The sequence below is a fragment of the Taeniopygia guttata genome, chromosome 4, assembly GCF_048771995.1.
Source record: "Taeniopygia guttata chromosome 4, bTaeGut7.mat, whole genome shotgun sequence".
Classification (NCBI taxonomy): Eukaryota; Metazoa; Chordata; class Aves; order Passeriformes; family Estrildidae; genus Taeniopygia; species Taeniopygia guttata.
This window is the reverse complement of record NC_133028.1, coordinates 48,861,047-48,886,317: the sequence shown is the minus strand read 5'-3', so window position 1 is coordinate 48,886,317 and position 25,271 is coordinate 48,861,047. Positions and strand designations below refer to the sequence as shown.

The 25,271-nt window shown below is 37.8% G+C and overlaps 1 protein-coding gene across 1 annotated transcript in view; it reads left to right on the top strand.

Annotated features, from left to right (window-relative positions):
- The window catches only part of BANK1 (B cell scaffold protein with ankyrin repeats 1), a 131,045-nt gene that overhangs the window by 12,753 nt on the left and 93,021 nt on the right, over positions 1-25,271 (top strand). Inside the window, exons 2-5 of the mRNA XM_004174878.6 lie at positions 3,630-4,028; positions 11,508-11,573; positions 22,970-23,118; positions 24,273-24,411. Coding sequence (XP_004174926.5) covers positions 3,630-4,028; positions 11,508-11,573; positions 22,970-23,118; positions 24,273-24,411 — 753 coding nt within the window. The remainder of the gene's footprint in view (positions 1-3,629; positions 4,029-11,507; positions 11,574-22,969; positions 23,119-24,272; positions 24,412-25,271) is intronic.

The following is a 25,271-nucleotide window of genomic DNA, read 5'->3' as shown; positions in this document are numbered from 1 at the left end:
AATACATTTTATTTCTACCTTTGAGTCAGTTTCCAAGTAGGAGCAGATGAAGCACAGCTTAATTTTGTTAGGATATGATAGTTTCTATTACATTAACTTTTGAGGGAACAAGGTTATTCTCAAATAATGTTATATTTCAAGTGCAGTAAATTCAAAGCACTATTCAGTAAGAGATCAAATAATGAAGAGATAAAATATTAAAGAAATAAAATAATGAAGGGAAAAAAACTCTGTCTGAAAAGTTAAGCATTGTTACTGTATATTTGGTACTGGGTAGTGTTGCATTAAAGCTAGACTTGATCTTTTTTTGTTTCAGTTAAAAATAATACTCTTCTAAAGGCAGAGTTTTGGTGGGCTTTAATTTTCAAGTAAGCTGCCCACATATGCATCTTAGTAGAATCTCTGAAGGCAAAAACACTATCACAGGAAAAAGCTGCTAGTGCATGGAGTGGATTTTTGATAGGGGACATTGTAACTACTTTTAGGGTAAACTTTGACTCCACATTTCAATCAGGCAAGCATTTCAAAATAGTGGTATTTCATCTTTTAATACAATTTGAGGGAAGTAAGATGCAAGCCTTACATTCCTGCTTAATATTGAAGTTAACGCTTAATACAGAAGGCAGATCAATGTCAGAAATAAAATGCAAGCTTATAATTCAAACCATACCCGCATTTGGTTTCCCATAGGTAACTTGATAGCACTTGCTGCTTGCTTCAATAAACATTGCACCAAACTGCAGTAAGAAAAACCTTGCTCAACAGCATGGCTCTTTCCTCTGTACATAGAAAAGACAAATTAAATAGAGGAGGCATATTGCATTAGAGCTTTATGAGATGTGTGCTGCAGAGCCTTTATTCCATCAAGTGTGGTGTTAGATATATTTCACTCCCCTTTCTTATACAAATAAAGCTTTCTTTCTCATATATAAAAATCAATATAGTTAAGAAGAAATGCAGTTGAGCCTTCAATAAACATCATAAAACCCCTTTCTCATTCCCGCTTAGCCAAGATCAAAGCTGCAGACTGGTGCAGATATTCCATATGGAAGTGGAATTACTTTGTCTTCTTTTATCCTTTCAATGCATGTTTCTCACTTTTATCTTGAAAATTTCTTGAGTACTCAAGCCTTGTACTTTCCATTTTCACAGGGGTGAATGAATATGAAATTCATTGTTTATGAGCCCATGTGCATACTCAAGGATTTTTTTTCTTCTCATGCGCTGTATGAAGGAACCCCTACCCTGTATGCAGTTTTGGTTTTCTCAGTATTTTGACAAGGCAGGAGGGTTCACAAAAGTGCAGAAAAAAATAGGAAGAGTTCTACAATGTTTCCATTGTAGTGGGAAGAGCATTAATCCCAGTTTACAAACTGTAATGAAGGCAAGGCTAAGAGTCACTTTGTGGGAATCTGAAGGACCTTAGGGGACAGATTTCTGAGAGCAAAAGAACAGATGTCCTTTAGGATTACAGAAATATATGACATTATATTATGGCTGGAAGTTAGAACTAAATAAATTCAAGCCAAGTGTAAAGAATGAATTTCTAAAATTTCCTTATGGTGTAAGTATTGTCTTTATATCCATATTTTTAAAGAACTGCTACAGTGCTTTTATTTAATAGGGACTGAAAATAGAAGGTACTTCTTTTTCCATTTTCTGTGATAGGACACTGTGTGATCAGACTGAAAGAGCTTTACAGCGCTTTTAATACAGTTTCTTCTTTTGAAACTGTGGCAATTCATAGCTTTTTGTTTCTACTTTGTGCATGTCTGTCTTATGAGTTTTATGGAAGATCAGATGATCTTTTGAAAACAATGTTGAAGCAAGTAGATTTTTTTATCCCAGCATCATAAACCAAGCAATTTTGCTCTGAGTTAATTGAGAAATACACTGCTATTTTTCTTACTATTAATATTCAGCATTTCATCAGAAACAGGTATTTTTCAGATTTTTTTGTACCATGGGAAATATGGTATTCACCTCTCCAAATACATTTTGACAAATATTACCTTGCTTTAATGTACTGGTAAGAGTTAGTTAACTTGAAATATTATCAGCTGCTACCATGTTGAGCATGGCCCTTTAAGATTTCCTGTGACAGAAAACTGTGCAATGGTGAGGATTCACAAATCTTGCAAAGACTGCAACAAGTCCTCCAAGTAGTTTGTAGATACATAGTGAACTCAAGAGACTAAATTAGAGAGTCCCTATTCTACAAGTTTCAATTGACTTTTGCTGGGTGAACTTTGTTTCAAGTATCTCCAGAGTAAAGGATGGATGAACAAAGTGTAGAAATTACTTGTTCTAAAAGGAAGGGAAGACAAATAATTTAAGTATTAATCCTGGACTGGAGATACAGGTTCAGTTTGTCATTTTATACATGGACTTACATGGGGTCCTTGACAAGTGTTTTATTCTTCTTAGCTACACCTGTACTGCACTTCCAACAATGCATCCCACTGCCCACATCCTTTGTGTGCCTCAGAAACATTCTAACTCTAGGTAGGCCCTCTATTTCCCTACCTCCTGATCCTCACAGTGCAGCAGCTTAGGCACGCAAAGGAGCTGCAGGCAAGTGTCAGTCAGGCTGCCTGATCCTGACCAGCAGGCAGACACCCTGAAGCACAGTGAAGGTGAAGTGCAGAAGCTGTATCTATTCCTCAGCCTCACATTGTTGCTCCATAGGGCTGTGATTGTGAACTGCTCTGGGGCTACTAAGCTACCCTGGCTTGATGTAAATTGTTAGCGTTTCTCATCAAATCACAGTTTTTGATGTTTTCACATGACCATGAAATGACTGAGACATGGGTCTCTGGGACATGGATGGGACATCTGGTAGCTCTCTTGTACGCCTAGAGCCAGGACCATATCCAGGCACCTTTTGAGTAGCTCCAAGGAGACAGATTCCACACCCTCTCCAGGCAGTCTGTGCCAGTGGTCACCCTAAAAAAAAGCATTTCCTGATGCTTAGAGGCAGCCTCCTGTGTTTCAGCTTGTGCCTCTTGCCTCTGTCTCGAACTGTCACCCTAGTAACTTTATGAAGGAGTATTAGTTGTCCTGTTAGCATCATGTTTTATGTCTTAAAGGGACAGAAAACTGAAAAAATATAGTTCTAGATTTATTTTTGTTAGGTCTCAAGTAATTTTCTTAGAATAAGGACAGTAAAAGATCATGAGGTTCTATCCTGACACCATGTTGACAAAATATCCTAAGCATACCAGTTAATTTTCTATTGAAGTCAGATCATGTTCATGAGTTCAAATAGATATTCTTTACTTCTGTCATTAAAAGCTAAGTGTTCCACTTTTAGACTCTAGGAGGGAGCAGAATGTGTGAATGTGCTCTGCTTCCTACACTGCAGTTTCAATACTTATTCTGAAATATTAGTTATTCTAAACATAATATCCTGAGCTATTTTTCCACTATTTCTATGGACAACCTTTCTGCCTTGACCTTAGAAATAAGGAGATGATTGTAATTTCAAGGTGATGAGCTGATTTCTGCTAAAGGTAATTTCTTCAGCAGCTTAAGTTTTTGCTGGGGGGAAACAAACAATATGTCTTCTAAAATTTATAATGTATTTAAAATGCATTTGAAAAATGTTTGAAATGTTTTCTTCTCTCTAGAAAATACAAAGGACATCCTCGTGATATATGAACAAGAAGCAGAAGAATGGGCTCTGTATTTAAAATCTCTTTTTGGACTCATAGTGAACAAAGAAGGAATCTTACTCTACAACCTAGAAAATTCATCTTTCAAGCACCAGGAACTACTCTGTTTACTGTCCTATAAATGTAAACTCCTGATACTCTCATGTGGACTTCTTAACTGCCTGAATGAAAAAAGAAGTTATTTTCTGGAACAAGTTCTAAAACCTCTGGATAATGTGGTAATTCTGCTTTGTGGAGTGGAGAATTCAGAGATTCTTCATGAGATACTGACCTTAGATGGAGGCAGCAAAGAGATTTCTACTGATCAGAAACCTGAGGAATATATTTCTGTTGTTAAAGAAATTATTCAGCCAGGTAATATACTACTGCTTGTTTGTAATCCTAAGGTCTCCTACCTCCTCTCTGCTCTTGCTATTTAGCCAAGATTTTGTCTACCAAGCAGAATACTGTGCTTCTCTTTGTTACATGCAAGGTGCCACTTTATTGGAATGTGAGCTTCAGAAAGACATCCTGTAGCTCAGGTTTTTTACTCAGAGTTTAACCTAGTTTTGGATGCACCTGAACGACCAAGAATATTTATTTGAACACTGGGGTAGCGAGACCCCAGCTGAATGAGTGACCTAGCTGGATGTCCCTGCTGCCTTGTGCTTAAGCAGGTAAGCTTAAGTATTCTGCAGGGCTTTAAAACTGTCCAAAATGTCTACACACAATCTGCCTATGTGAGGTCAGTGTTTTCAAAAGTACATTTTAGACTCCTTCTCCCCAACCGTCTTCAGTATTGAATGACCTTTTCCTCAGTACATATCTCAGACTTGACAATTTGGGCTCATTTGGTTATCTGTTTTGGTTTCAGAAGGTAACATTTGCAGTTTCTGTGTCAAATATGTAGCTTCAGACTGAGGCTTCTTGGCAATTTTTTAATGGGATGAAAACAGTGGGTCTATACTCTGTGTGTATATATAGGAAGTAACTGTGCTTAGATACTATCAGTTGATAGATACACAGGAAATTGCAAGCCTTTTTGCAGCAATTAACAGTTTCCTAGAAGACACAGGAAAGTTCTTTGCTTAGGTCAATGCATTCACTAGAATGCTTATTACCTGTGCCCTTGGGATTTAAGTGTAATGCCTGATGTTTAGTAAGAGTTCAAATTATCTTTGCTTTGACAGTGACCGAAATCAGTGATTTCAGAGATCAGGAGAAAGCTGAATTAATTAATAGTTGTTGAAGGCCTCAGTCTCAGTGTGTACATCTTTACTGGGGATGCATGGACTATGGCTGGTATCAGATGAGTTCAGTGGACTCAGTGGACTGAGCTAGATCCAGGACTAGAAGTGATGATGATGCCTGGTGCTTCAGGGCTAAGCCCTCCTCCACATACTTAGCTTAGAGCTGCTGTGGCCCTGTTTTTTGTGTACTGGTGTGCCCTGGCCATCAGCCAGGCCTGCTCGGATCAGTGCTTGATAGGAGACCTCTGCTCTCTGTTGCACAGTGAAAGTGTGCCAGCTAAGAGATTTGCTTTGATTTAAGCTCTGAGGAATGAAGATCTGTGTAGTTTGTCATTATTTACCTTTGCTTAAAGATAATGGTGTCTGTATATATTGTACTCTTTTGTAGAATCCTGTTAAGCTCTTAGCCTTTGTGATACCTGTGACAGGGATTTTGACAAACTGCACATCTGGGAAAGAAGATTTTTCCCTTATATTTAAAAATACTTGCTAAGGGGTTGTTGAGTATATACAAGGATTATTTTTCCCCTTGGAGCATATTGTTTTTGCCTTTTGTTGGGGCCAGACACGGAAGATTTCCCATTTCTCTTCGTATGGATCATTGTCTTCAATCCCTGTTGTTTTTAGTGCTCATCCCTAGACCCTTATATTCTTGACCCTTTTAGAGATAGTAATGAAAACATGTTTGTGTATATTCTTTGTGGTTTTCAGTTCCTTTTTTTCCCACTCAGCTGTTTATTACTCTTAACTTATTCTTCCAACATTTGTAGTTTCTTGTCTCCTTAGTATTGACAAGAGCTGTCACTCTAAAAGTGACATTGAGTCTGAAAACTCAATAATATGCTTTAATTATAATGGCCATACCCCATGCTTTCCACTGCAACTTAATCCCTTGGGACAGTGGGCCATTGCCATCATAGGACTAATGGATGGCAAGGCTCAGGAGTGGCCTCCAGGCAGTTAGAACAGCTGAAGATGGATGCTAAATCAGGTTGTTATCTCACAGGTTAACATTCTCCTGGAAAATGTTAACAATGGCATAGCATAGGTTCTAGTAGTCACCAGGCTTCCACTACAGATTTCCCCTCCTCAGGAAAGCTCATAGGCAAGGTAAGTTCTTGGCTGTCTGTTCTCTCCTATGTGCTATTCTCTTTGCAACCTATCCCTGCAACCTGAGGTGGAAGAAGTGCGAAATAAGTCTCATTACATATGCTCCCACAATTATTTCACATCCCAGATGGTGCTGGTTTCATCTTGGAGCAGAGAAGTCTTTATCTGTTAAAACTTCCTTCTGGCTCTAAAGTACTATATACTTTATATACTAGTACAAATATACTAGGCAAAAATGAAAACTGATTAAAGTGTTCAGTAAAACTATTAAAATGTTGAGTAAAACTAAATGAAACAGAAGATGCAGGGGGTTTTGTACTCAGCAGAGAGCTTGTTCGGTTCAAACACATCTGAATGGTTTGTCATGCCTGTTTGAACATGTTCTTGGATGAGTAAAGGGAGAGCTAAGACATGGAGAGTGACCTTTCTAACATATATTTCCAGAATGTTGACAGACTTTATTATATTTATTTTCTGCATGAAGAGGAACACAAATATTTTTATTGTTGTCAAGAGATTCCTTTTGCAGGATTTGTTTGTAAAATATTTCACTGCTTGAAAATGTCAGATTCTGAATTGGTTTTGAGTTTTGTAGATCCTATGCCTATTGCCATATAAAGGTAAACCCCAGAGAAGGAGGAGAATACTCAGAAGTTTGATTTTTCTGTGTTAACATCTAGATGTCCCAGTGAGACTCTAGAATTCTGACTTTTCTTCATCAGCTTTTCCTAATATTGTTGAAAGTAGAATTAGGAAATATATGTTGCTTGCATCTGTCTTTTCCTTGTCCTGTGTCTTTCTGCTACTTGTCCTTGGTCTGCTAACTGTGTACCCTTTTCTTAAACTGGCATATTTTCAGTGTATTAATTCAGTATCCTGGGGTACTAAACATAGCTGGGGTTTTTCTGTTTAATCCTGAAAGACTTCAATTCAGGCAAGCATGTTTTTATGTAAAGGCTTTGTAGATAGGTAATTGCCTCTGTAGGTAGTTAAATTAGATGCTTAAATGTCCTCAATTTCTCCTGTGTTTGTCCTCAGTATTAATTGTACAAAAAGAGAACAGATCTTATCTAAGACAAATAATTTTCTGTGACACTGTTTACAAAGTATACAGACATTTTTATTAGACTTTTGGTGGGACTTCTTGGTACAGCTCAGGAGTCATAAGTATACATTAGTCATAAGTATACATTAGTTTTATTTGGTTTCATATTTTAAAGCTTCATAAAAGCAACTCTTGTCCCTTCCACTTCCAGCTTTTTCCCCAAGCAGTGATATCCCTTTTGTTCTTTTTGATCCCAAAATATGAAGAGAATTTACTTCTACAAAATTTGATAGTTGAGAACAACACATCAAATCTGTATGTATCCATTCATTATCTGCTATTTTGTTAAAAAGTGAGAGGTACATAAAATAACATAACCCAACTAGAAAATGGTACCCATAGTCTTTGACAGACCAGGAAAGATTCTCAGAATAAATTTGTAACTTTTACCTGAGACAGCAATGTGCCATTAATTTCTGATTGTTTACCTAAAAGGTATTCCATGCATCTGCACACAATATTAATGAACGAGTAATGTTAGGAAACCTACTTTGGCAACTAATAGTATGGTATAGATGTAGACAAATAAGATATTAGCACAGAATGTTTTTCTCTAATAAGTAAATGTGGGAAAAGCAGGCTGGGAGCTAAAATAGGGCTTAAGTCATGCAGATCTTCAGACCACTTAAAATACTGAGGGGCTAATTTTATTGTGCAGACCAAGGAAAAGAGAGAAATAATTGTATTTTTACCACTACTTTTATGGTATCTGTTTCCTGTTTCATTCCTTGTGCAGTGGCATCAATTTTATTGTGATTTGGTATAACATTGAATACTGAAGTAATGTTTCACATTTTGACTCCACTGCTTTGCTTAATCTCCTGTAAAATCCCCTTTGCATTGGTACTCAAATACAAGTAATAAATGCCAATGGATTTCCTTGGGCTGTGAGCAAGACTTGTGCTGATGAGCTAAACCCCTGATTTGTGTGGGAACTTTACCATTGGCTTCAGTAGGCAAGTGCTTCACCTAAATTTTGACACTGACTTGGAGTCTATGAGAAAATTGAGCTAAATTGCTAAAAACCCTGAAGTTGAAGAAGAAAATGACTAGAACTTTTGGTCTTGTTTGTTTGTGAATACTAAATACTGCCTGCATATGTGTGTGACCTAAGTCTTGATTGTGAAGATTTCCCCCCTGAACATGAAAGACTGAGTAAGTAGAGAAAAGTAAGTGGGTGGTTCTGGCCTCATTCACTGCCAGGAGAGGTTTCAATAATTGAGACCACATGGTTGTGCCTCTGTTTACTCCTTCCCCAATGTATTTAATACAGATAGTGCATACCACTGTTGGGATTTTAAGGCAGTGATGTCATCTGCTTATTGCAGAGCACCTCAAATGCCAATTAAATTTTTTTATTAAAAAGAAAATAATGTGTGACTGTATCATAAGCACAAGAGCAGAAGGGACATTTTGTTGGTTGGTGTCTGCTGCAGTATAGCTCTCATTTCCATTTTCCCCTGACAATGAATCTTTGAACTGCTCTGCAGGGACTGCTAAGATTACCAGAGTATTACATCTTGCTGAGATGCTGTGCTTCTCCATTCCACACAGAAGGGTTGCTGGTGCAGTGATGAGGGTTGGTAAAGACTGCTGACAAAAAAACTGGTTTATGTCACTAACTTCTGTCATCTGACATGAGATCTTGGCTATTTCAAAGCAGAAGAGAAACTCAAGTGATTGTCTGGAGGTGGCAACCCTGGATAAGATGTTGAGACTGTCATCCCCTGTCTCTTAAACTGTTTGACTTCTTTGCTACTTCTTCTATTTTTTCTGCAAAATTCACAGAAAACACAACTTATTATGTTTTATTTGTGAGCTTTGTTAGGCTTCTTAGCAGCTCATGTTCTAATCTATGTAGCTAGCCATGGTAACCTGTACTCTTGGATTCTGAAGTATGTGTCATGTATGTGATGTTTTTTCCCCTTATTTTTGAGAATAATGGGATGAAAAGTTATTACACACAAAAGGCGAGTACACTAGCATCTTAAAGCTTTTTAGCATGTTTTTTTTAGAAAATCTTTTGCATTTTTTAGAAGCATTTAGGACAAACTCATTACAATTCTAGCTAATAATAAGTCAGATAACTAGAACATAAGCATTGCAGCAGCATGTACTAACTTAACATACTGCAATTTTACTTGTTTATTTAATTTGTAATTTTTTAATTTTAAAAATAAATTAATGGATTTTTAGTCTGCTCTTTCAAGGTTTGTAATAGAGCTCTACCAAATTTGTGTTGTTTATGGCCCAGTCATCAGTCAGTATATTTAATTGGGGATGTGAGTCTATTTCCCAAGCTGACAAATAATTTAAGATTCCCAGCAAGTATTTTTGCAGGTAATACTGTAAAATGGCTGTGTGAATCTGTAGTTTTATATATCTTTCATGTAATGTATTATTGAGTCTGACTGAGTCTTGCGCTGTGGCTACCAGTCACAATTACTGAAAAGTTATCATTGGAAGGCATCTAGAGAAGACCTCTGTAAAGGTACCCCTTGTATATATTTTGCACACAACTGTTGTTGTAGCAAAATTGATATTTGTAATTTCACCATAATGTTACTTCTGTTAGATTGGTGCCATCTTCTTGGAAATGGGATGAAACAAGGGTTGTTTTGGAAAGAAATTGTCACTTATCCCTGAAAAAAATGAAGTATAACACCTATTTGAGGTCATAGTAGAAAAACAGAATTAGATTTTGCTTTTGGTAGGGTCTCTGTGTACTTACTTAAAAGTCTGTGAGTCCAGAACTTGGTCCTGTCTTACAGGGCAGAGGCTGAGAGAGTTGGGCCTTGCAAAGAGACAGCTGAGAAGGGACCTCATCAATGTCTATCAGTATCTGAAGGGAGAGTGTCAAGGGGATGGAGGCAGGCTCAGTGATGCCAAGCAATAGGACAAGGAGCAACTGATGTTTCACCTAAATGTGAGGAAGAACTTCTTTGCTGCACTGGAACATATTGCCAGAGAGGTTTTGGAGTCTCCCTCACTGGAGATGTTCAAGACCTGTCTGGATGCAATCCTCTGGATGTGTTTCAGGATGACTCTGCTTGAGTAGGGAGGTTTGGACCAGATGAGTTGCAATGGTCTGTTCCAAGCAGACCCATTCAGTGATTCTGTGCTGGGTGCTGTTTAACATCTTTTGTCATGGCATTGAGGGCACCCTTAGCAAACTTGCTGCTGGCGCCAAGCTGTGTGGTTCAGTCAATGCACTAGAGGGAAAGGGATGCCATTTGGAGGGACCTTGACAGGCTCAAGAAGTGAGCCCACACAAACCTTGTGAAGGCCAAGTGCAAGGTCCTGCACAGGTTGAGGCAATCCCAAGCACAAATACAATCTGGGTGGAGAGTGGATGGAATGCAGCCCTGAGGACTTAAAGGTGTTGGTTGATGAGAAGATCAACATGTGCACTTACAGCCCAGAAAGCCAGCTGCATCCTGAGCAGCAGGGCAAGGGAGCGGATTCAGCCCCTTGGCTCTGGTGAGACCCCGCCTGCAGGGCTGCATCCAGCACTGGAAGCTCCCAACATATGAACAATATGGACCTGCTAGAGCAAGTCCAGAGGAGGCCATGAAGATTCTCAGAGTAGTGGAGCACCTCTCCTTCAGACAGGCTGAAAGAGCTGGCATTGTTTGGCCCAGAGCATAGAAGGTTCTGGGGATAGGACAAGGGGGAATGGCTTTAAACTGGAGGAGGGTAGGCTTAAGTTTGATGTAAGGAAGAAGCTCTTTATGATGAGGATAATGAGGCCCTGGAATGGATTGCTCAGAGACCCTGTGGATGCCCCATCCCTGGAGGTGTTCAAGGCCAGGTTGGATGAGGTTTGAGCAATGTGGTTTATTGGAAGGTGTCTCGGCCCATGGCTAAGGGGTTGGAGCTAAATGTTCTTCAGGGTCCTTTCCAACCCAAACCACTCTACGATTCTGTGATACTGTCTGTAACCAGATCTGTATTATCAAACAGAGCACTCACTGAACAGTTGTCTCATCTTCAAAACTGAAATGTCTGTATCCATTTCAGTTTCTCGCTTTACTGCACATTATTCTCTTTCCTTATGCCCAACTCCTCTTCCATTGTCTGCCATATTGACTTCCAGGGAAACACCTTCCTCAAGTATACATTTCTCACCAGCTCTGGTAAATTGAAAAAAAAATCAGTCAAAGGGACATTTACTGATAAAGAGTAAATACAGTTGCATCTAAAGATCTCTGTAGGCTTGTTCCTCTGTACCAGCCCTTGGATTTGTTCTATGACTTTTTTTTTTTTTCCTGCAGAATAATAGCTTTATCTTGCATTTAGAATACATCTAGATTTTTATCTTAAAAAAAAAAAAAAGGTAAAATCTGTGTGATGATATTATCTTCTTTCTTCTTTCTTATTTTTTCCTAGATAAACCACGGGATGAAAGTCCTGGAGAGTCTGTGTCTTGCATCTATGAAGTAGTTCTTGCAGATGGTGAGTTGAATTCCTCTTGCACTTCAGAGAAGAAAGCCAGTACTTTTCAGAAAATTAAATTCATTCTCTTATGTCCTGTTAGACATGAAAGGCAATAAACCATCCCTACCATAGCATACAGTTGTGTAGAGGAATATGCCTTGTTTTCAGACATCCACCCCCACATCAATACCCACACAGTCTTGTGAGGTGTGAAAAGAGGAGGAGATACTACAGGGTTGGGTTTTTTAATGTGATTTCAGCGTAGAGGAAAATAAAGACATGGAGAGCTTTCCTTTCCTTTTCCCAGCATGAGGAGTTTTGCTTGTAAAAAGGAGCTGGTTTAAAATTTCTTTTACATTGGTCCTACTCATATCACATTTGCAGCATCATTCACTGATAGCCAGTGGCTGGGAGATCTGCATCACAGCTTCAACCCCTGTTGGCATTTGCCATTTTGGTTTACTTGTAGCTGTGAAAGTTTATAAAGAATTTTAGTATGAATTACAGATTGGCAAAAACTTAACTTGATTTTAGCAAAGAGCTACATAGCGTGTTTCCTGTCCTCAGTTCCTACTTAAAGAACTTTATTTCTCAGTTGACACTGATGCAAAGTAATTGGCTTAATAGCACCAGCATGCTTACCAATGGAAAGGGACAAATAACTTATTCCAGAATTCCTGGCATAGCAGTTCTGTGCTGCTGGACTCTGAGGTGAGTGGCTCTCTTTCCCATTTGATCCCTTTCTGTATTCTGATAAGGGTCTCTTTGTGAGTCTCTTGGCATCCTGGGTGCAATCAATCTCAAGCAGAAAGCTGCTGTAAAGCTGCACTGGTTTTTCCCTAGAGACCTATTGTCAAGGTTTCTATGGATATCTCTTTTGGTCCTGTGTTGGATGTGTCATAGGTCAGTGCACTGAAGCAATATGTTGGTATAAAGAAGGCTTTCTGGCTCATCATCCAGGTGCCAAATAAGTTGACCCCACCATTTCTCTCATTCATCACTGTTATATCCAAAAAATGAGAAGTAAAATAGGGAATAGTTAGAGAAAAGAGTCCCAAGAAAACATAGGACCGGGGAGATGGTCCTCCAAGATACTTCTGCTTTCTTACAGCTGCTTGAAGAGCAGCTTTAAGCCAAGTTTATTGCCAACTGAATGGTTGATATTGAAATAAAGTGATTTGGTGATTTTCCAGCAAAGAAAGTCTTGCTTTAAAAGCAAAAGTTTCACTTGAAATCTTTGCAGAAGTTTTCTGAACAGCCGTTCTCAGTCAGCTTTTGGCAGTCGTTCTGAAAGCACTGACTGTCTGCAGCCTTTGCTAGTTAATGATGTCTAGTTATAGCTAAGAGGACCAAAGGGATCATCCATTGTGATGAGTGAAAGAGCCAGTTAGAAATGAGGGGTTCCCAGTGATGGTATCCTGTATGTGAGGTTATAGTTGACTCCCAATCAAGTGTAAGAAAATGTGTGGCAATGTAGTGATGCAACAGGGAACAGTTACCTGATACCACCACAGAGCTCTGGAGGGAAAAGTAGCCCAAGAAGTGGAATAATGGGATTTTCCAAGATTCAGGCAAAAGATAAGATGACAGCTGCAAATTAGCCACTATTTGTGCCCTCCAGAATGTAGGAGAATCTTCAGGTAAACAGATGGGGTTTGACTTAAGAAGAATCCTGAAAAAGTATTTCCAGGGACTGTCTCTTCTCTATGCTTCTTCCTAATAAGAAGCAAGTGTATGAAACATACAGAAGTGTCAGGAGAAATTATAAGCCAAGAAAGGGTTTTTGTCAGAACCCTATAAATTCTCAAAAGAGTGGTGCTTTAGGTAAGGTCTGAAGTGGATAGTGGTTTGCTGAAAGCTGAAGTTTTTGTATATACAATCATGATACAAAAGAAAGGATAATCTGAAAGAAGGTAGAATTTTATCTTGAATTGGGATGAAACAGAACAGAAGTATAAATGTGAAATCTAAAGCAACAAGGGTGCAAAGAATAGTGATTAGATGACAGAACACATTAAAAACAAGATTGCTTAAAAAATACTGCTATATTCATTAAAACAAAGATAGACAGGGAATGAGCAGGCGCTAACAATCAATAAGAAGTGATTGACTAAAGTGAATTGTGCAAGGCCTTGAGGAAAAAGGTCAGACAGTACATTGGAAAATAGAAAAACAATATGATCGCTGAAATCCTTTGGGGAAATATGAGCTACAAGCAGATGTGAAAACAGTTGATTTGCTGTCGAGTGAGGGAAAAGATCCAGTTGTGGAACGCTAATGACCATAATATGAATATATGAGGACTCAGTCCTCGTGTAGCAGTCTTCAGATAACAGAATACTTCTGTTTCTGATAACAGAATAAATCAGCTCTTCAGCCACTCACAAATGTTTTTATGTGTTTTCTTTATATTTGGTTTCTGTGTAAGGAAAGAGGACTTGTTGTAATTACTACGGAGCTGTATTTTGAGAATACCCCTTGTGGTTCCTCAGGAAGTTTTCTGTTCCCCAAAGAATCATTATTTATAATTTATACTAAGGTTGAAAAATGAAGCAATTGTACTAGGATCTGGGTATACAGCCTTGTCACCACAATATAAAATATGAATGCATTATTGTGGAACTGCAAAATAGAGCTAAACTCAGATTTAGGTACCCATTAGGTGATACTCAGTTTTTGAAAAGGCTCCTCCCCTTCTGTGAAACAGCTTTGTCTTTTTTAACATTTGCCACTAAAGCTTTTATCCTAGCACTAATTAACTGAAGCAATTAGGGGTGGGCAAGTGGAGCACAAAAGGTAATTTTAAAGGGTGATAGCTGTCTGCCAGGTTAAACAGCAGATATGTTTTGGTCCTGCTTAGAGGACCAAAGAGATCTCATCAAGGTAAGAGGTATGTGCATACATGTATATCTATATCCTATACCAAACTAAACTGAAGAAAGGCCAGCATTTTTTAACAAAACAAATGGCCTCCCCTCTGAAGATAAAGAGCTCTAAGAGTACATCTACTGTGCTATTCTTTCCCTAAAATGCTATCTAAGGTCCTATTTTAATAAAATGTGTCTATTCTGCTAGATTAAAGGACATTGTCTTAAAAGATGAAGACCTCAGATTACCTTATTATTAATAACAAAAGGAAAATAATCAGGAGTTAGAAAACAAGCATGGCTTTCAGATGTGTCTAAAAATATCACTCTTTATTGTGTTCCCAGGAAAGCAGTGTACCTTTTAGCCCACTTAAGGGGTCAATAGATTTTAGCTATTTCAAACTAAAGGTGGGAGTAAATTGCAAAGCAGCCTGTCCCCAGTGAGTCAGTCCTGCTGACAACTTTTTTTTCCCCTTTTTTAATACCAAATATGTCTGGCATGAGTCTTTCTGCTGACAGCAGCTGTGGCAGCATGGCACAGGAGATGTGGTCTCTTAGACAGACAAATCCCATGTAATTTAGAGCTGTACAGATCAAGAACAGCATCATAAATTTAATCCAGACATTGATAAGAGCTCTGGGCAGGTATTGAAGCTCTGCTGTCATCCTGAGACTAAGGCACCCTCTTTGGTAAATGTCCTGCTGCAGTCCAAGCTAGCTTCTGTTACCAGATTGATTTAAGGGATGCTGTAACATGGAGTATATTGTCTGGTGTCAGTACACATTTTGATACTATTAATGACATGTCTGAGCAAAGTGAAGGCTGAGAATGCTTGCTGCCAATGCCTCCCCACAGTTGTGAAAGGACTTCAGTTATGTTAAACTTCATGACCTTCCATCCATGTCCTTTTTTGATGACTTTTAAAGAGTAGTCTTTATAAAGAGAATAGCTTCAAACATGGTGAGAGGGGAGAGTGGGGCTGCTCAGTCCTTGAGGAATTTCCTCATTCCTTGAGGGTGATACCTGTAAAAACTTAAACCCCTTTTCAGCTTGAATGTTGTGCCTCCCTGAAGTATGTTTTGATTCTCAGACACTCCTCTCTGTGTCCTTTTATATGTGTGTATTTCTAAATGTAGCAGTGTGCCACTTCTGTGTCCAAGCAGAGAGTGCGGTTTGAGCCAGGCCAGTTATGAGAGGCTTGATTTGGAGTTTTGAGATAAAGGAGACACTTGGCAGCTGCAGCTGGCCCCTTTGCAATAATAAGGAATTTGCAGGAGGATTTTATCAGACTAACAAATTTTGGAGGTTTTACAACCCTGGATGCTTCTGCTATCAGTCCTTTTGTCTTCAGTGGTCCTTTGAGTCGGGAGCAGGAGGATAGCCTGTCTCAGTTGTAGCAGCACATCTCATTTTGGGCATTGTTTAGTGCTGTATAATCCTTCACTGAAACAGAGGTGTGAGATGTGTGCTGATAGCACAGAGGAATGGAACAAAAAGACCCAAGTGTTCTTACTGTGGTAGAACTCCAGTAACTCTGAAGTGGATGGAAGGACTTTAATAAAACATTAGGCTTCAATAACTGAGAACTTCTGGTACACACAGAGGGGCAGACTTCAGTTTGCTTCTCCCTGGAGAAGTATGCAGATTCCAGAGACTGGAAATAACAGGCTTGGGCTCCATCAACAGCTCTCCTCAGCACCCAAATGACCTCAGGCAGGTGGTTGTTATTTCCAAACTAATCAGTATGCCTAATAGAAACTTTTTGGGACAGTCTTGCTATGTGTCAAGCTCATCAGAGTAGTCATGTTCCTAGTGCTGCTGGTGAATCTAAAAGTCATGGATTTCATTGCAGAAAAAAAAAAATCGAATGAGTTGATATGCAGTAAAATATAAAATCAGTCCCAAAAAGCATCTAAATATATCCATCCCAGCTGGATGACAAAATCAAACATGTCTTCCAAATCACAGACCAGCTAGAACAAGTTCATTGTTTAATATTAGACTGCCTCTGAATACAGAGTTACAATCATATGAAAGTATATATAAAAAGAAATGCCTACATTTACCTGCAAGTTATTTTTAAAGATTATTGATAAACTCATGGTAAATAGCCTTTTGCAGTCTGGGGAATTATTTGAAGGCAGGATCTTTCATTTTTACTGTCAGATCCAAAAAGGGTATCCATAATAAGACTTTCATATTCTCTTTAGATGCATTAATGATGACTCCATTGGGCTACAGTTATATCAGAGTGATGAATTGCTGTGTACAAAAACATACCTGATAATAAAAGAATAGGTGAGCATGTACTTCCACAGCAAATCAATCTTTGCCTACATGTGTATAGTAACTCAGAAAATAATAGATGTGGGTGGTGCAGGGATTGCTTTTATGGGAGACATAGATTTTAATGAACATTACAGCACTGTTGGTTGCTAAGAATACATAAACACCAACTTTATATATAATATTCAGAAAAGCAAAAACTGTTCTTGATAGCTTTTAAAGCAGTTGTCAGTTTGCTACTTACTTGCAAGAGAAGTTGTACACCATAAATAAAGTAATATAAATATTTTGGAGATGTGGGCAAAATAGGCCAATTTACAGAAAGCTATTGTTTTTGACAGAAGAACTCAACCATGCAGGAGAAACTGGGGCTGAGAATGCTTTTGAGAAAAATTAAAATAACTATCAGTGTATTTGCAAAAGATAGTTCTCTCAACATGGAGAGAAGCATTATCTAAAGCTTGTTAACTAATAAATGTTTATCTTGGTTTGGAATTTATTCATCATAGAAAACAAAAGAAATTAGGACTGAAGTCAAATGTTTTTTGTGTTTGAGTATGTATTAATAATTTTCTGTGATTTTTGGATTTCCTAAGCCTTCTCTCACCATTGTAAAAGAAAACTTCAGCAGAGCAGAAAAGGAGATTTTCTATGAAGTATAGTAAAAATGAATAAATCCCTTGTTCATGCAAGGAACACAGTCCCACTGAAAGAAGCCTAGTGTGGTGGATGTTTTCTGCCTCCCTGTTTCTCACAACCTTTCTCAGGTAACTTATAGAGCAATTGTATTTATTTGTGCAGTTAGAGGCTCCCTTTGAATTACACTCTTCTGCCCTCTCTGCTGAGCTCATACAGCATTTACAGATACCCACACTTTAACAGGATTATCTTTCATAGATATCTGTGATAAACTTGTGGTGGAATGCAAAAAGAACATTATGTGTTTGTCTTTTTTTTCCTGATTTTTTTTGCCCACATTACAGGAGGTTACTTCATTTTTTTTCCTGTATGTTTCTTCTTTAATCGCTATTTTTGCTGGGCATTCACAGAACCATTTGACTTCAGGCTTCTGAATTGCATGGAAGTCACTTATTCATGGAAAGCTTTTCAGTTGTTCCTCACAGAACCTAGTGGCATCTCCTCTGCCTTTACCTCACGTTATGCTGGAAAGTGCACCTACCATACTACATAGGATGCCTCCTGCACTTAAAGGATCTGCTGTAATACTCTTTTTTAAAATCTTTGTCACTGGAATGCCCTGATTTTTCTTTCATGTGGCAAGGTGGCCACAGGTGCTAGATTACCTTCCCATTCCTTATCATCTGCCTAACTTGATTTACCCATATTTCTCATTTTTTTGTATGAGATGTGATCTAGGGCTAATTGAGGGCCCTTTTCATACCTCAGTTTCAGTTCTTCAGCTGGCATTGCTTTAGCAAAACTTGAGGAAGAACTGAAATTTGTAAAGCTAGCAGGCATTTTGCTTTTGTAAAACCAGCCTAATTTTGACTGAAAGATTCGTTTTGTGGGTAGCCTTAGAAAACACATAAATCTTTCATAAGTTTGTTTTCTGCTATTTTTAATGCACTAAATCTGTCACGTACATTGTTGACTCAAAACATGTAGCAACTACCAAGTAATCAAAGACTGAGAACAGTTCAAATTCTCATGTAGGCTGCAGTAGGGATAACTAAAGAGTATATTTGAAAGGTTAGAATTTGGGGGTGAGGGGGAAGTTAATATGGCAGGAGAGTTGCTTAGAAGCTGTGGTGAAGCATTAGTTGCTGAATACACAGGAGACTTGAGATGCATTATGAAAATTTCTCAGTTTATGTAAAGGACTACAATTTCAAAATCATGCCATGAATTCAGTTCAAAATGTTGAATTGAAATCAATAATGTGTTCCAAAGGGTCTTACATAAAAGATACCAAGTTCATGTATTGAAGTTACATCAATTAGGAAAGAACACTGAAGTGGAATTGAAAACATCAGCACTATCCTCAAGTTACAGTAAATGTGTGTTATATTTTAGTATTTAAAATGAATGTAAATTGAAGATTAGTCCTTTCAATGTGGATATCAGCAGCAGATATTTGTCAAAAATAAGCCAACAAAAGTAATCTGATGGAAATTAAGCATTACCCTCTCTAATAGATGATAATTCCCAGTAGTATTGCCCTGATAACTCAAGGGAAGATTGTGATAGATTTTTCCTTTCTTTTTAGCTTCTGGCTCATAGTGTTGCCTATGCATCATTGGATATAGTTAATAATTTCTTATACTTTGATCCTACAAGAAAGAGTCAGGTTTTATTCATCAAGTATTTTAATTGCTCCTGCTACATTTTAAAAACCTCACCAATACATTGCCATTATATAAAACATTAAAAGAACACATTCACCAAGCAAAAAAAACCCTTTAATAAATCCTCTCTCTTACATAGTCCAGCATAATAATGATGTTCCTTTTGTGTTTCTTTTAAGATAATCTTCACCCTCAATTGTAAATTCTGAATTTTTCTCAAAGCCTCAGGAATTGGTGGAGCTCCTTAGCTGTTGCTCCCAGGTTAAAAGCAAGAGTGTAATAAGGAAAAATAATGAACATGTCCAAAATCTAAATGTTCAAACATCTAGCAACACCTTCTGCCTACATAAAACAAATATTGTCTTATTTTGCTTTATTTGTGTTACTACCGTCTCATTATTGTAGTATTAATACCTTTATGAGCTACTTTGTTTCAATTAATGCCAACAAGCAGGGGCTTGCTTAATCTCTGGTGTATTGCTTATTCAGCAGTGACAAATAACATATAACCAGTTCATATGGTTGTTTCACATTCCACATTTTAGGACAGATCGTGTGGAACTTGTAGGAATTTGAGGGCTGGAGATGGTGTCTCCAAACTTTGGTGCCTGTATTGCAGGCATAAATATTCAAGTCTTTGATGTAAGAGTGACATTTCTTAATTGTCTATTATTGGGATAGCTGTGCTATCACAATATTGACTGGGTTGAAGTTCTGATATTGCGTTTAGATGTCACTAGGCATAATAAAAATTTTAAAGTGCACTCAAGAACAGGGAAGAAAATGTTATCCCAATTTAAACCAACTTGTTAGCAATAGGATTAATGTTCTTAGAATTATTGGCATTAAAAGGTGAAAGTGGCTACCATCATCTTTGGTAAGTAGAGTGCAGACTGTAGAAATAAAGTTGTCATGAGCTTTACATAGATTAGAATGCATCTACATGATCCTTGAAGAACAGTCACTGACAGATGACTGACATCTGAGAATCCAGTGCCTTCCAGAGTTGTTATTCATTCCTTTCATTTTGTCAGTCTGATAGTGGAATGTTTCTTGTCTCTGTGAGACTCCTTTGCTTAAAGTGGTGGAAAAAATTCAGAAGCAGTGTGTACCTCATATGAGTTATCTTCTAAAGTGAATTCTGTGTGTGTAAGTGTAAGATTTATGAGTGACTAAAAATGTGAATACATTCCCAAAATATGCATTGTGGGCATACGTAATCACAGGATTATAGGAAGGTTTGGGTTGGACAGGACCTTAAAGACCAGTTTAAGGGTCTTGTTCCAATCCCCTAGCCATAAACATCGACACCTTTCACCAGACCAGGTTGCTCAAAGCCCATCCAATCTGTCCTTGAACACTGCCAGGTATGGGGCATCCCCAACTGTTCTGGGCAACCTATGCTGGTGTCTCACCACCCTCACTGTAAGGCATTTCTTCCTCATATTCCTAAACTGAACCCACTCTCTGAGTTTTTAAGCCATTCTCCCTTGTCCTATGCCTACATACCCTTGTAAATAGTCCCTCTCTATGTTTCTTGTAGGACCTGTTTAGGGGCTGGAAAGTATCATAACTGTTTTCCTCAGCAAGAGTTAATTTTTCTGAAGGGCAGTGCTAAATAAAGTCTATTCTTCACAGTGATAATCAGAGAAATTATTGCACTTAAATTCCAAGCTGGATTAGTTAAACTGCATTGAACTATGTGTGGGTTCTCATTCAGAAGCAATAGCCTTTGTTCAGTGTAGCCTATTTAATTTTTAAAGTAAATTAAAGAAAATGGAATTAATGCTACTTTAGTAAAGTACATCTATGTGTAGGTTCAGTGTAATTTTAACAATCTATGCTGAATTCACAGCTTTAATTCAGGATTATTTTGCCTTAAGGCATGAGAATATAAGTAGGAGTAGGATGGGCAGTTTTTACTAGCTAGTGATGCTCATTAAGCCTGCTTAATTTAGATTAGATGTTGAAGGAAACTTCAGGTTCTTTAAGGAATCATGGACATTTGATTTCTTTCCTTCCCACCTTCCCTTAACAATTAAAGCATATCCCTGGATAAAAAAGATTCTACAATAGGATGCCATGGTATAGCTGTATTTAGCAGATACGTTTATTATAGTGGTAATTTTTTAAAATCTATGCCTGAAGCAAGGCAAGATTGGTAAGGCAAGGAAACATTCTGTATCAGATTAACTGGTGCATATGAGGGAAGTAAAGGCAAGCAAGAAGTGGGAAAACTGATTGTAACTTGCCAGTACTGACACTGTCTGGAAATGTTTATGTGCCACTTAGGAGCACTGTATGGTTTGTGTACCTCAGTCACTTGGGCACCTTTTCAGAGAAATACAAAATGGCTGTGGTACTTCTTTGAGCAATGCCAAATTGCTACTGTTCTGTATTCTGCCCATCACTAATTTATTTTAATATTCTATATCCATTTAAGAGGAAAAGATGTACCTCAAAAGTTTTTTGTATCCTTTAATGTAATTGACTGTGAGTCTTTCATAATTTACAGTAATACAAGACAGTGTGGATGTCTCTCAGGATATTGTCTCACCAGCCAGTCTAGATTTTTAGACTCTGGACTGCATGAAATGATATCAATAACCTAACGAGGTGACTGCAGTATACTGACTAATCCTCTGTGATGAAGAGCTGCTGCAGTCCTTTGAGATGGGTGGCGGGAGTGTTTCACACAGGGTAATAGAGTGTCTGGAAAGGAGGAGTAATGACACAGCTGAGACATAGCAGGTAAAGGATACCTTTGCTAAAACCCAGGCTTAGTCAGAGCTCTGCAGATGCAGTTAGTTGGCAGTTCTTTTTCATGATTAAAATTCTGCAATGTGGTGAAGGATTCACTATATTCACTAAAGGCTCTGGGGCCTTATGTGGTGCAGCAAAACAGAAAAGAAACTGATTGCAAGCTACCTTTATAACTGGCATAGCATTTCCAAACACAGATTATCCTATTTAAAAAATGTATGGCTTCTACCCATCCTTTTGTCTATTAGGAATTTGTGTCAAAGAAATCTGTGTTCTCCTGTAATAGTACCATGTTCTACAGTCTGCCCTCATGTAAAACCTTCCTGTAGACAGGTGGGTTGATGTTGTAAACATATAGCTTACAGTAAAAAATGTGGCGAACCCCGGATGTTGGGAAGAAATGATGATGTCTGGCTCCAGATCAGAAGGCTGATATATTAATATAAAACTATACTATATTACTGTATTTATGTACTTTATATTTATATAACATATAAACATTTAAAGAGATACTATACTATTCTACATACTTACTTCTTACTTACCTAACTAACAAAACTTGTGACTCTCTCTGCTTGAGGGTCTGACACAGCTGGATTCAACTGGTCCATGAATCCAAACAATCTTCACCAGAATCCAATCAAGTAATCACTTCAGGTAAACAATCTCCATACCACATGGGGAAAACAAAGGTGCAGAAATAAAGACTGTTTTCTTCTCTCTGTGCTTCTCCTGAGAGACAGAATTATGTCTTTCTGTCCAGAGAATGTGAATGTCACATCTAGCATGTGCTTATTTACATATAAAGAAAGGAAGAGTGGTAAAAATCCTGTTTTATCCTAGTGTATGAGAATTCTGAGATGACAGAACTGGCTGATCTCCCTGACTTTGCTGTTCACAACAATTTCAATCTAAAGGCTATGTCCCTTTTTGTTTTAAGAAGACAAAACATATGTGCAGAGCCTGTTCATGTAAATCAAGGCTGCAGGATCAAAACTTCAGAGGCAAGCTCTGTATCAAAGGAGGACGTCTCATCACATTTACATTGAGAGAATTTTGCCGGGCTTTCATGTGCTGTCCTTAATGTGACTCCAAATCCTATATGAGTAATACATTGGAAACCGCATCATTGCCATTTTTGGTTGGTTTAGGATTATTAACAATGCTCTCATTTCACATTATTTATTTCAGGTTACCAGACTATCTCTGATATTAACTTGTCAGATGTCAGTGGAACATCAGAAGAAACAGACCTCACTTTTAAAACAGATGTACTCTCTGAAAGATTAGAAACTAATGAGCAGTCAATATTGGTGCTTCCGAGAAGACTATCATGTGAGGTAAGGCTTCTGGATGCTACAGTCTTTGGGATAACAGGCATTGTTCCTCTCCTCCTTCTGCTGCAATCTCATTCATACTATATCTGCTATTTGTTTCTAAAATTATGAAGGGACCAAAATGAGAGTGCACTGAGACTGCAGTGGGATTTATTTTGCCTTTGTGATGTATCCACAGTGTAGTCAAAAGATTTGGAACTAAAGTAGTTTGGAGACAGCTCTATTAGAGTTATTTAGCAGCTTGAGTTGAAGTATTACTGTCATGTGAACCTTATATTTCTGAGGGAGCAAATAATCAGGCACTTCTTGAGAGATGTGGGATTTGTCTTGGCAATAATCCAGGATGGGTGTATGTATACATGTATATGTGCCCATACCATAAATGACACAGGGCTTGTGTCAGCACAGACCTACTTTGAGTTTAAATTAAATCAGAAATCAGAATATGTACATGTCTGCATACATATGCAGTGGACATAAATGCTCATATGTGCTTTTAATCAGAGTGGCTGTGAGAAACACGTGACAGCATAAACAGAGGAAGTAAAAAATCCAGCACTTGCATTTATTTGAGTGGCCATGGTCAAGTATGGAGGTTGCAGTGTACACGGAATGTCACAGAATTTCTTTGCTGTCTGTCTTTTAAAGATTATTTACACACATTATTTCATTGTTGAGATCAGTACAGTTCTCAGAGAGTGACTTTGCCTCTGGGTCAGGAGATAGTAGAGGGCTGTTGTCTCACATCACCTGCTGCTTCTGTCTACTGTCACCTTACTGGAAGAGGTTAAGTGTCTCTAAAGTGTTTTACGTTATTTTTATTAGGTTGGATGTCATTCTTCTAAACTATAGAGGGGCCTTAGAAAATGTAACAATTTGCCTACATACATATTTAAAATACTGTTTTAAAATACTCTTATATAAGCTGAATTTGAAAACTTATGTTACTTGTGTCTTTCATGCAAGAAAGGAAACACTAAAGGAAAGCTCATGAAATACTAAAGGAAGCAGTGAGATACCATCATATTTAGGTAGTATGATTTTTTTTGCGTGAAGCTGTTGGTAACAGAAAGTTCTTTCAATGCACTTTCAGTATAATGTTACACTTTCAGTATAATTTTCTGGTGGGCTAATGGGAACATATTTTAATTTTGTAGAACCCTGGTGAAATATTCATTCTGTTGAAAGAGGAAATAGATGAAGAAACTCTAGAAATTGAATTCATAACAGATAATCAACAAATTAGAATGCAGACAGCCTCTTGGAACAAGAAGGTCAAATATATGAAAGCCCCAGGTAAGAAAAATAATCTTTAAGAAAAGCTAAAAAGTTTCAACTCCCTTCACTTTTTCTGATCAGTAGTTTCCCTTTCTATTTTGTGGGTGTTTCCTGTAAATGAGTTTTGCACACGTAACTTTTAATAATGCAGAGAAGCAAGGCCTTTGATTTATGGGAGCCCAGGTTCTATTAGATTGGTTTTCTGTGGTTAAATGGCAGGTGGCAGTCTTAAAATGTCATTGATTAGTTACAGATTAACATTCTCCAAAATTACTGCCATAAAATACAAACCTAATATTCTTTTCTTATTACTCTGTTACTAAATGTCTCCGTTTATATTTAATGCAGTAAATCTGGTTCTCCTCTCCATAATTCTTACTGATGCAGGAAATAGTCTCTTTTTTCTGTTCCCATTCATGTAATTTCTCTGTATCACTCATCTTTGCTAGTTCCTAATTTTTTTTTCTATTGCTCCATCCATAACTAGTTGATAACAGTTTCAACTATTTAATAGTTTCTCTTAGACATCTGTGCAGATTTAAGGGGCACACCTATCCCCGTTCTTGATGCAAGTTAAGAATTAACACATTTCTCGCTTATGCATTCAAAGTACAGTTTGCTTTTGTGCTATGTGCTGTGAATTGCCAGAGGAAGTACATAATATTACATAATATTTTACTATAAAATGATTGGAATATAATTTTAGAATAGGATTAAATACTACAAAAATGGGCTACAATTTTCTACTGTGGCTTCTTGGAGCTATGTTTTGGTAATTCTGTGACCCGATGATTTCTGTGAGTCAGCACTGGTGAGACTGCACCAGTTGAGAGCTGTGTCCAGTTCTGGGCCCCAAGCTTTGAGAAAGACACTGAAGT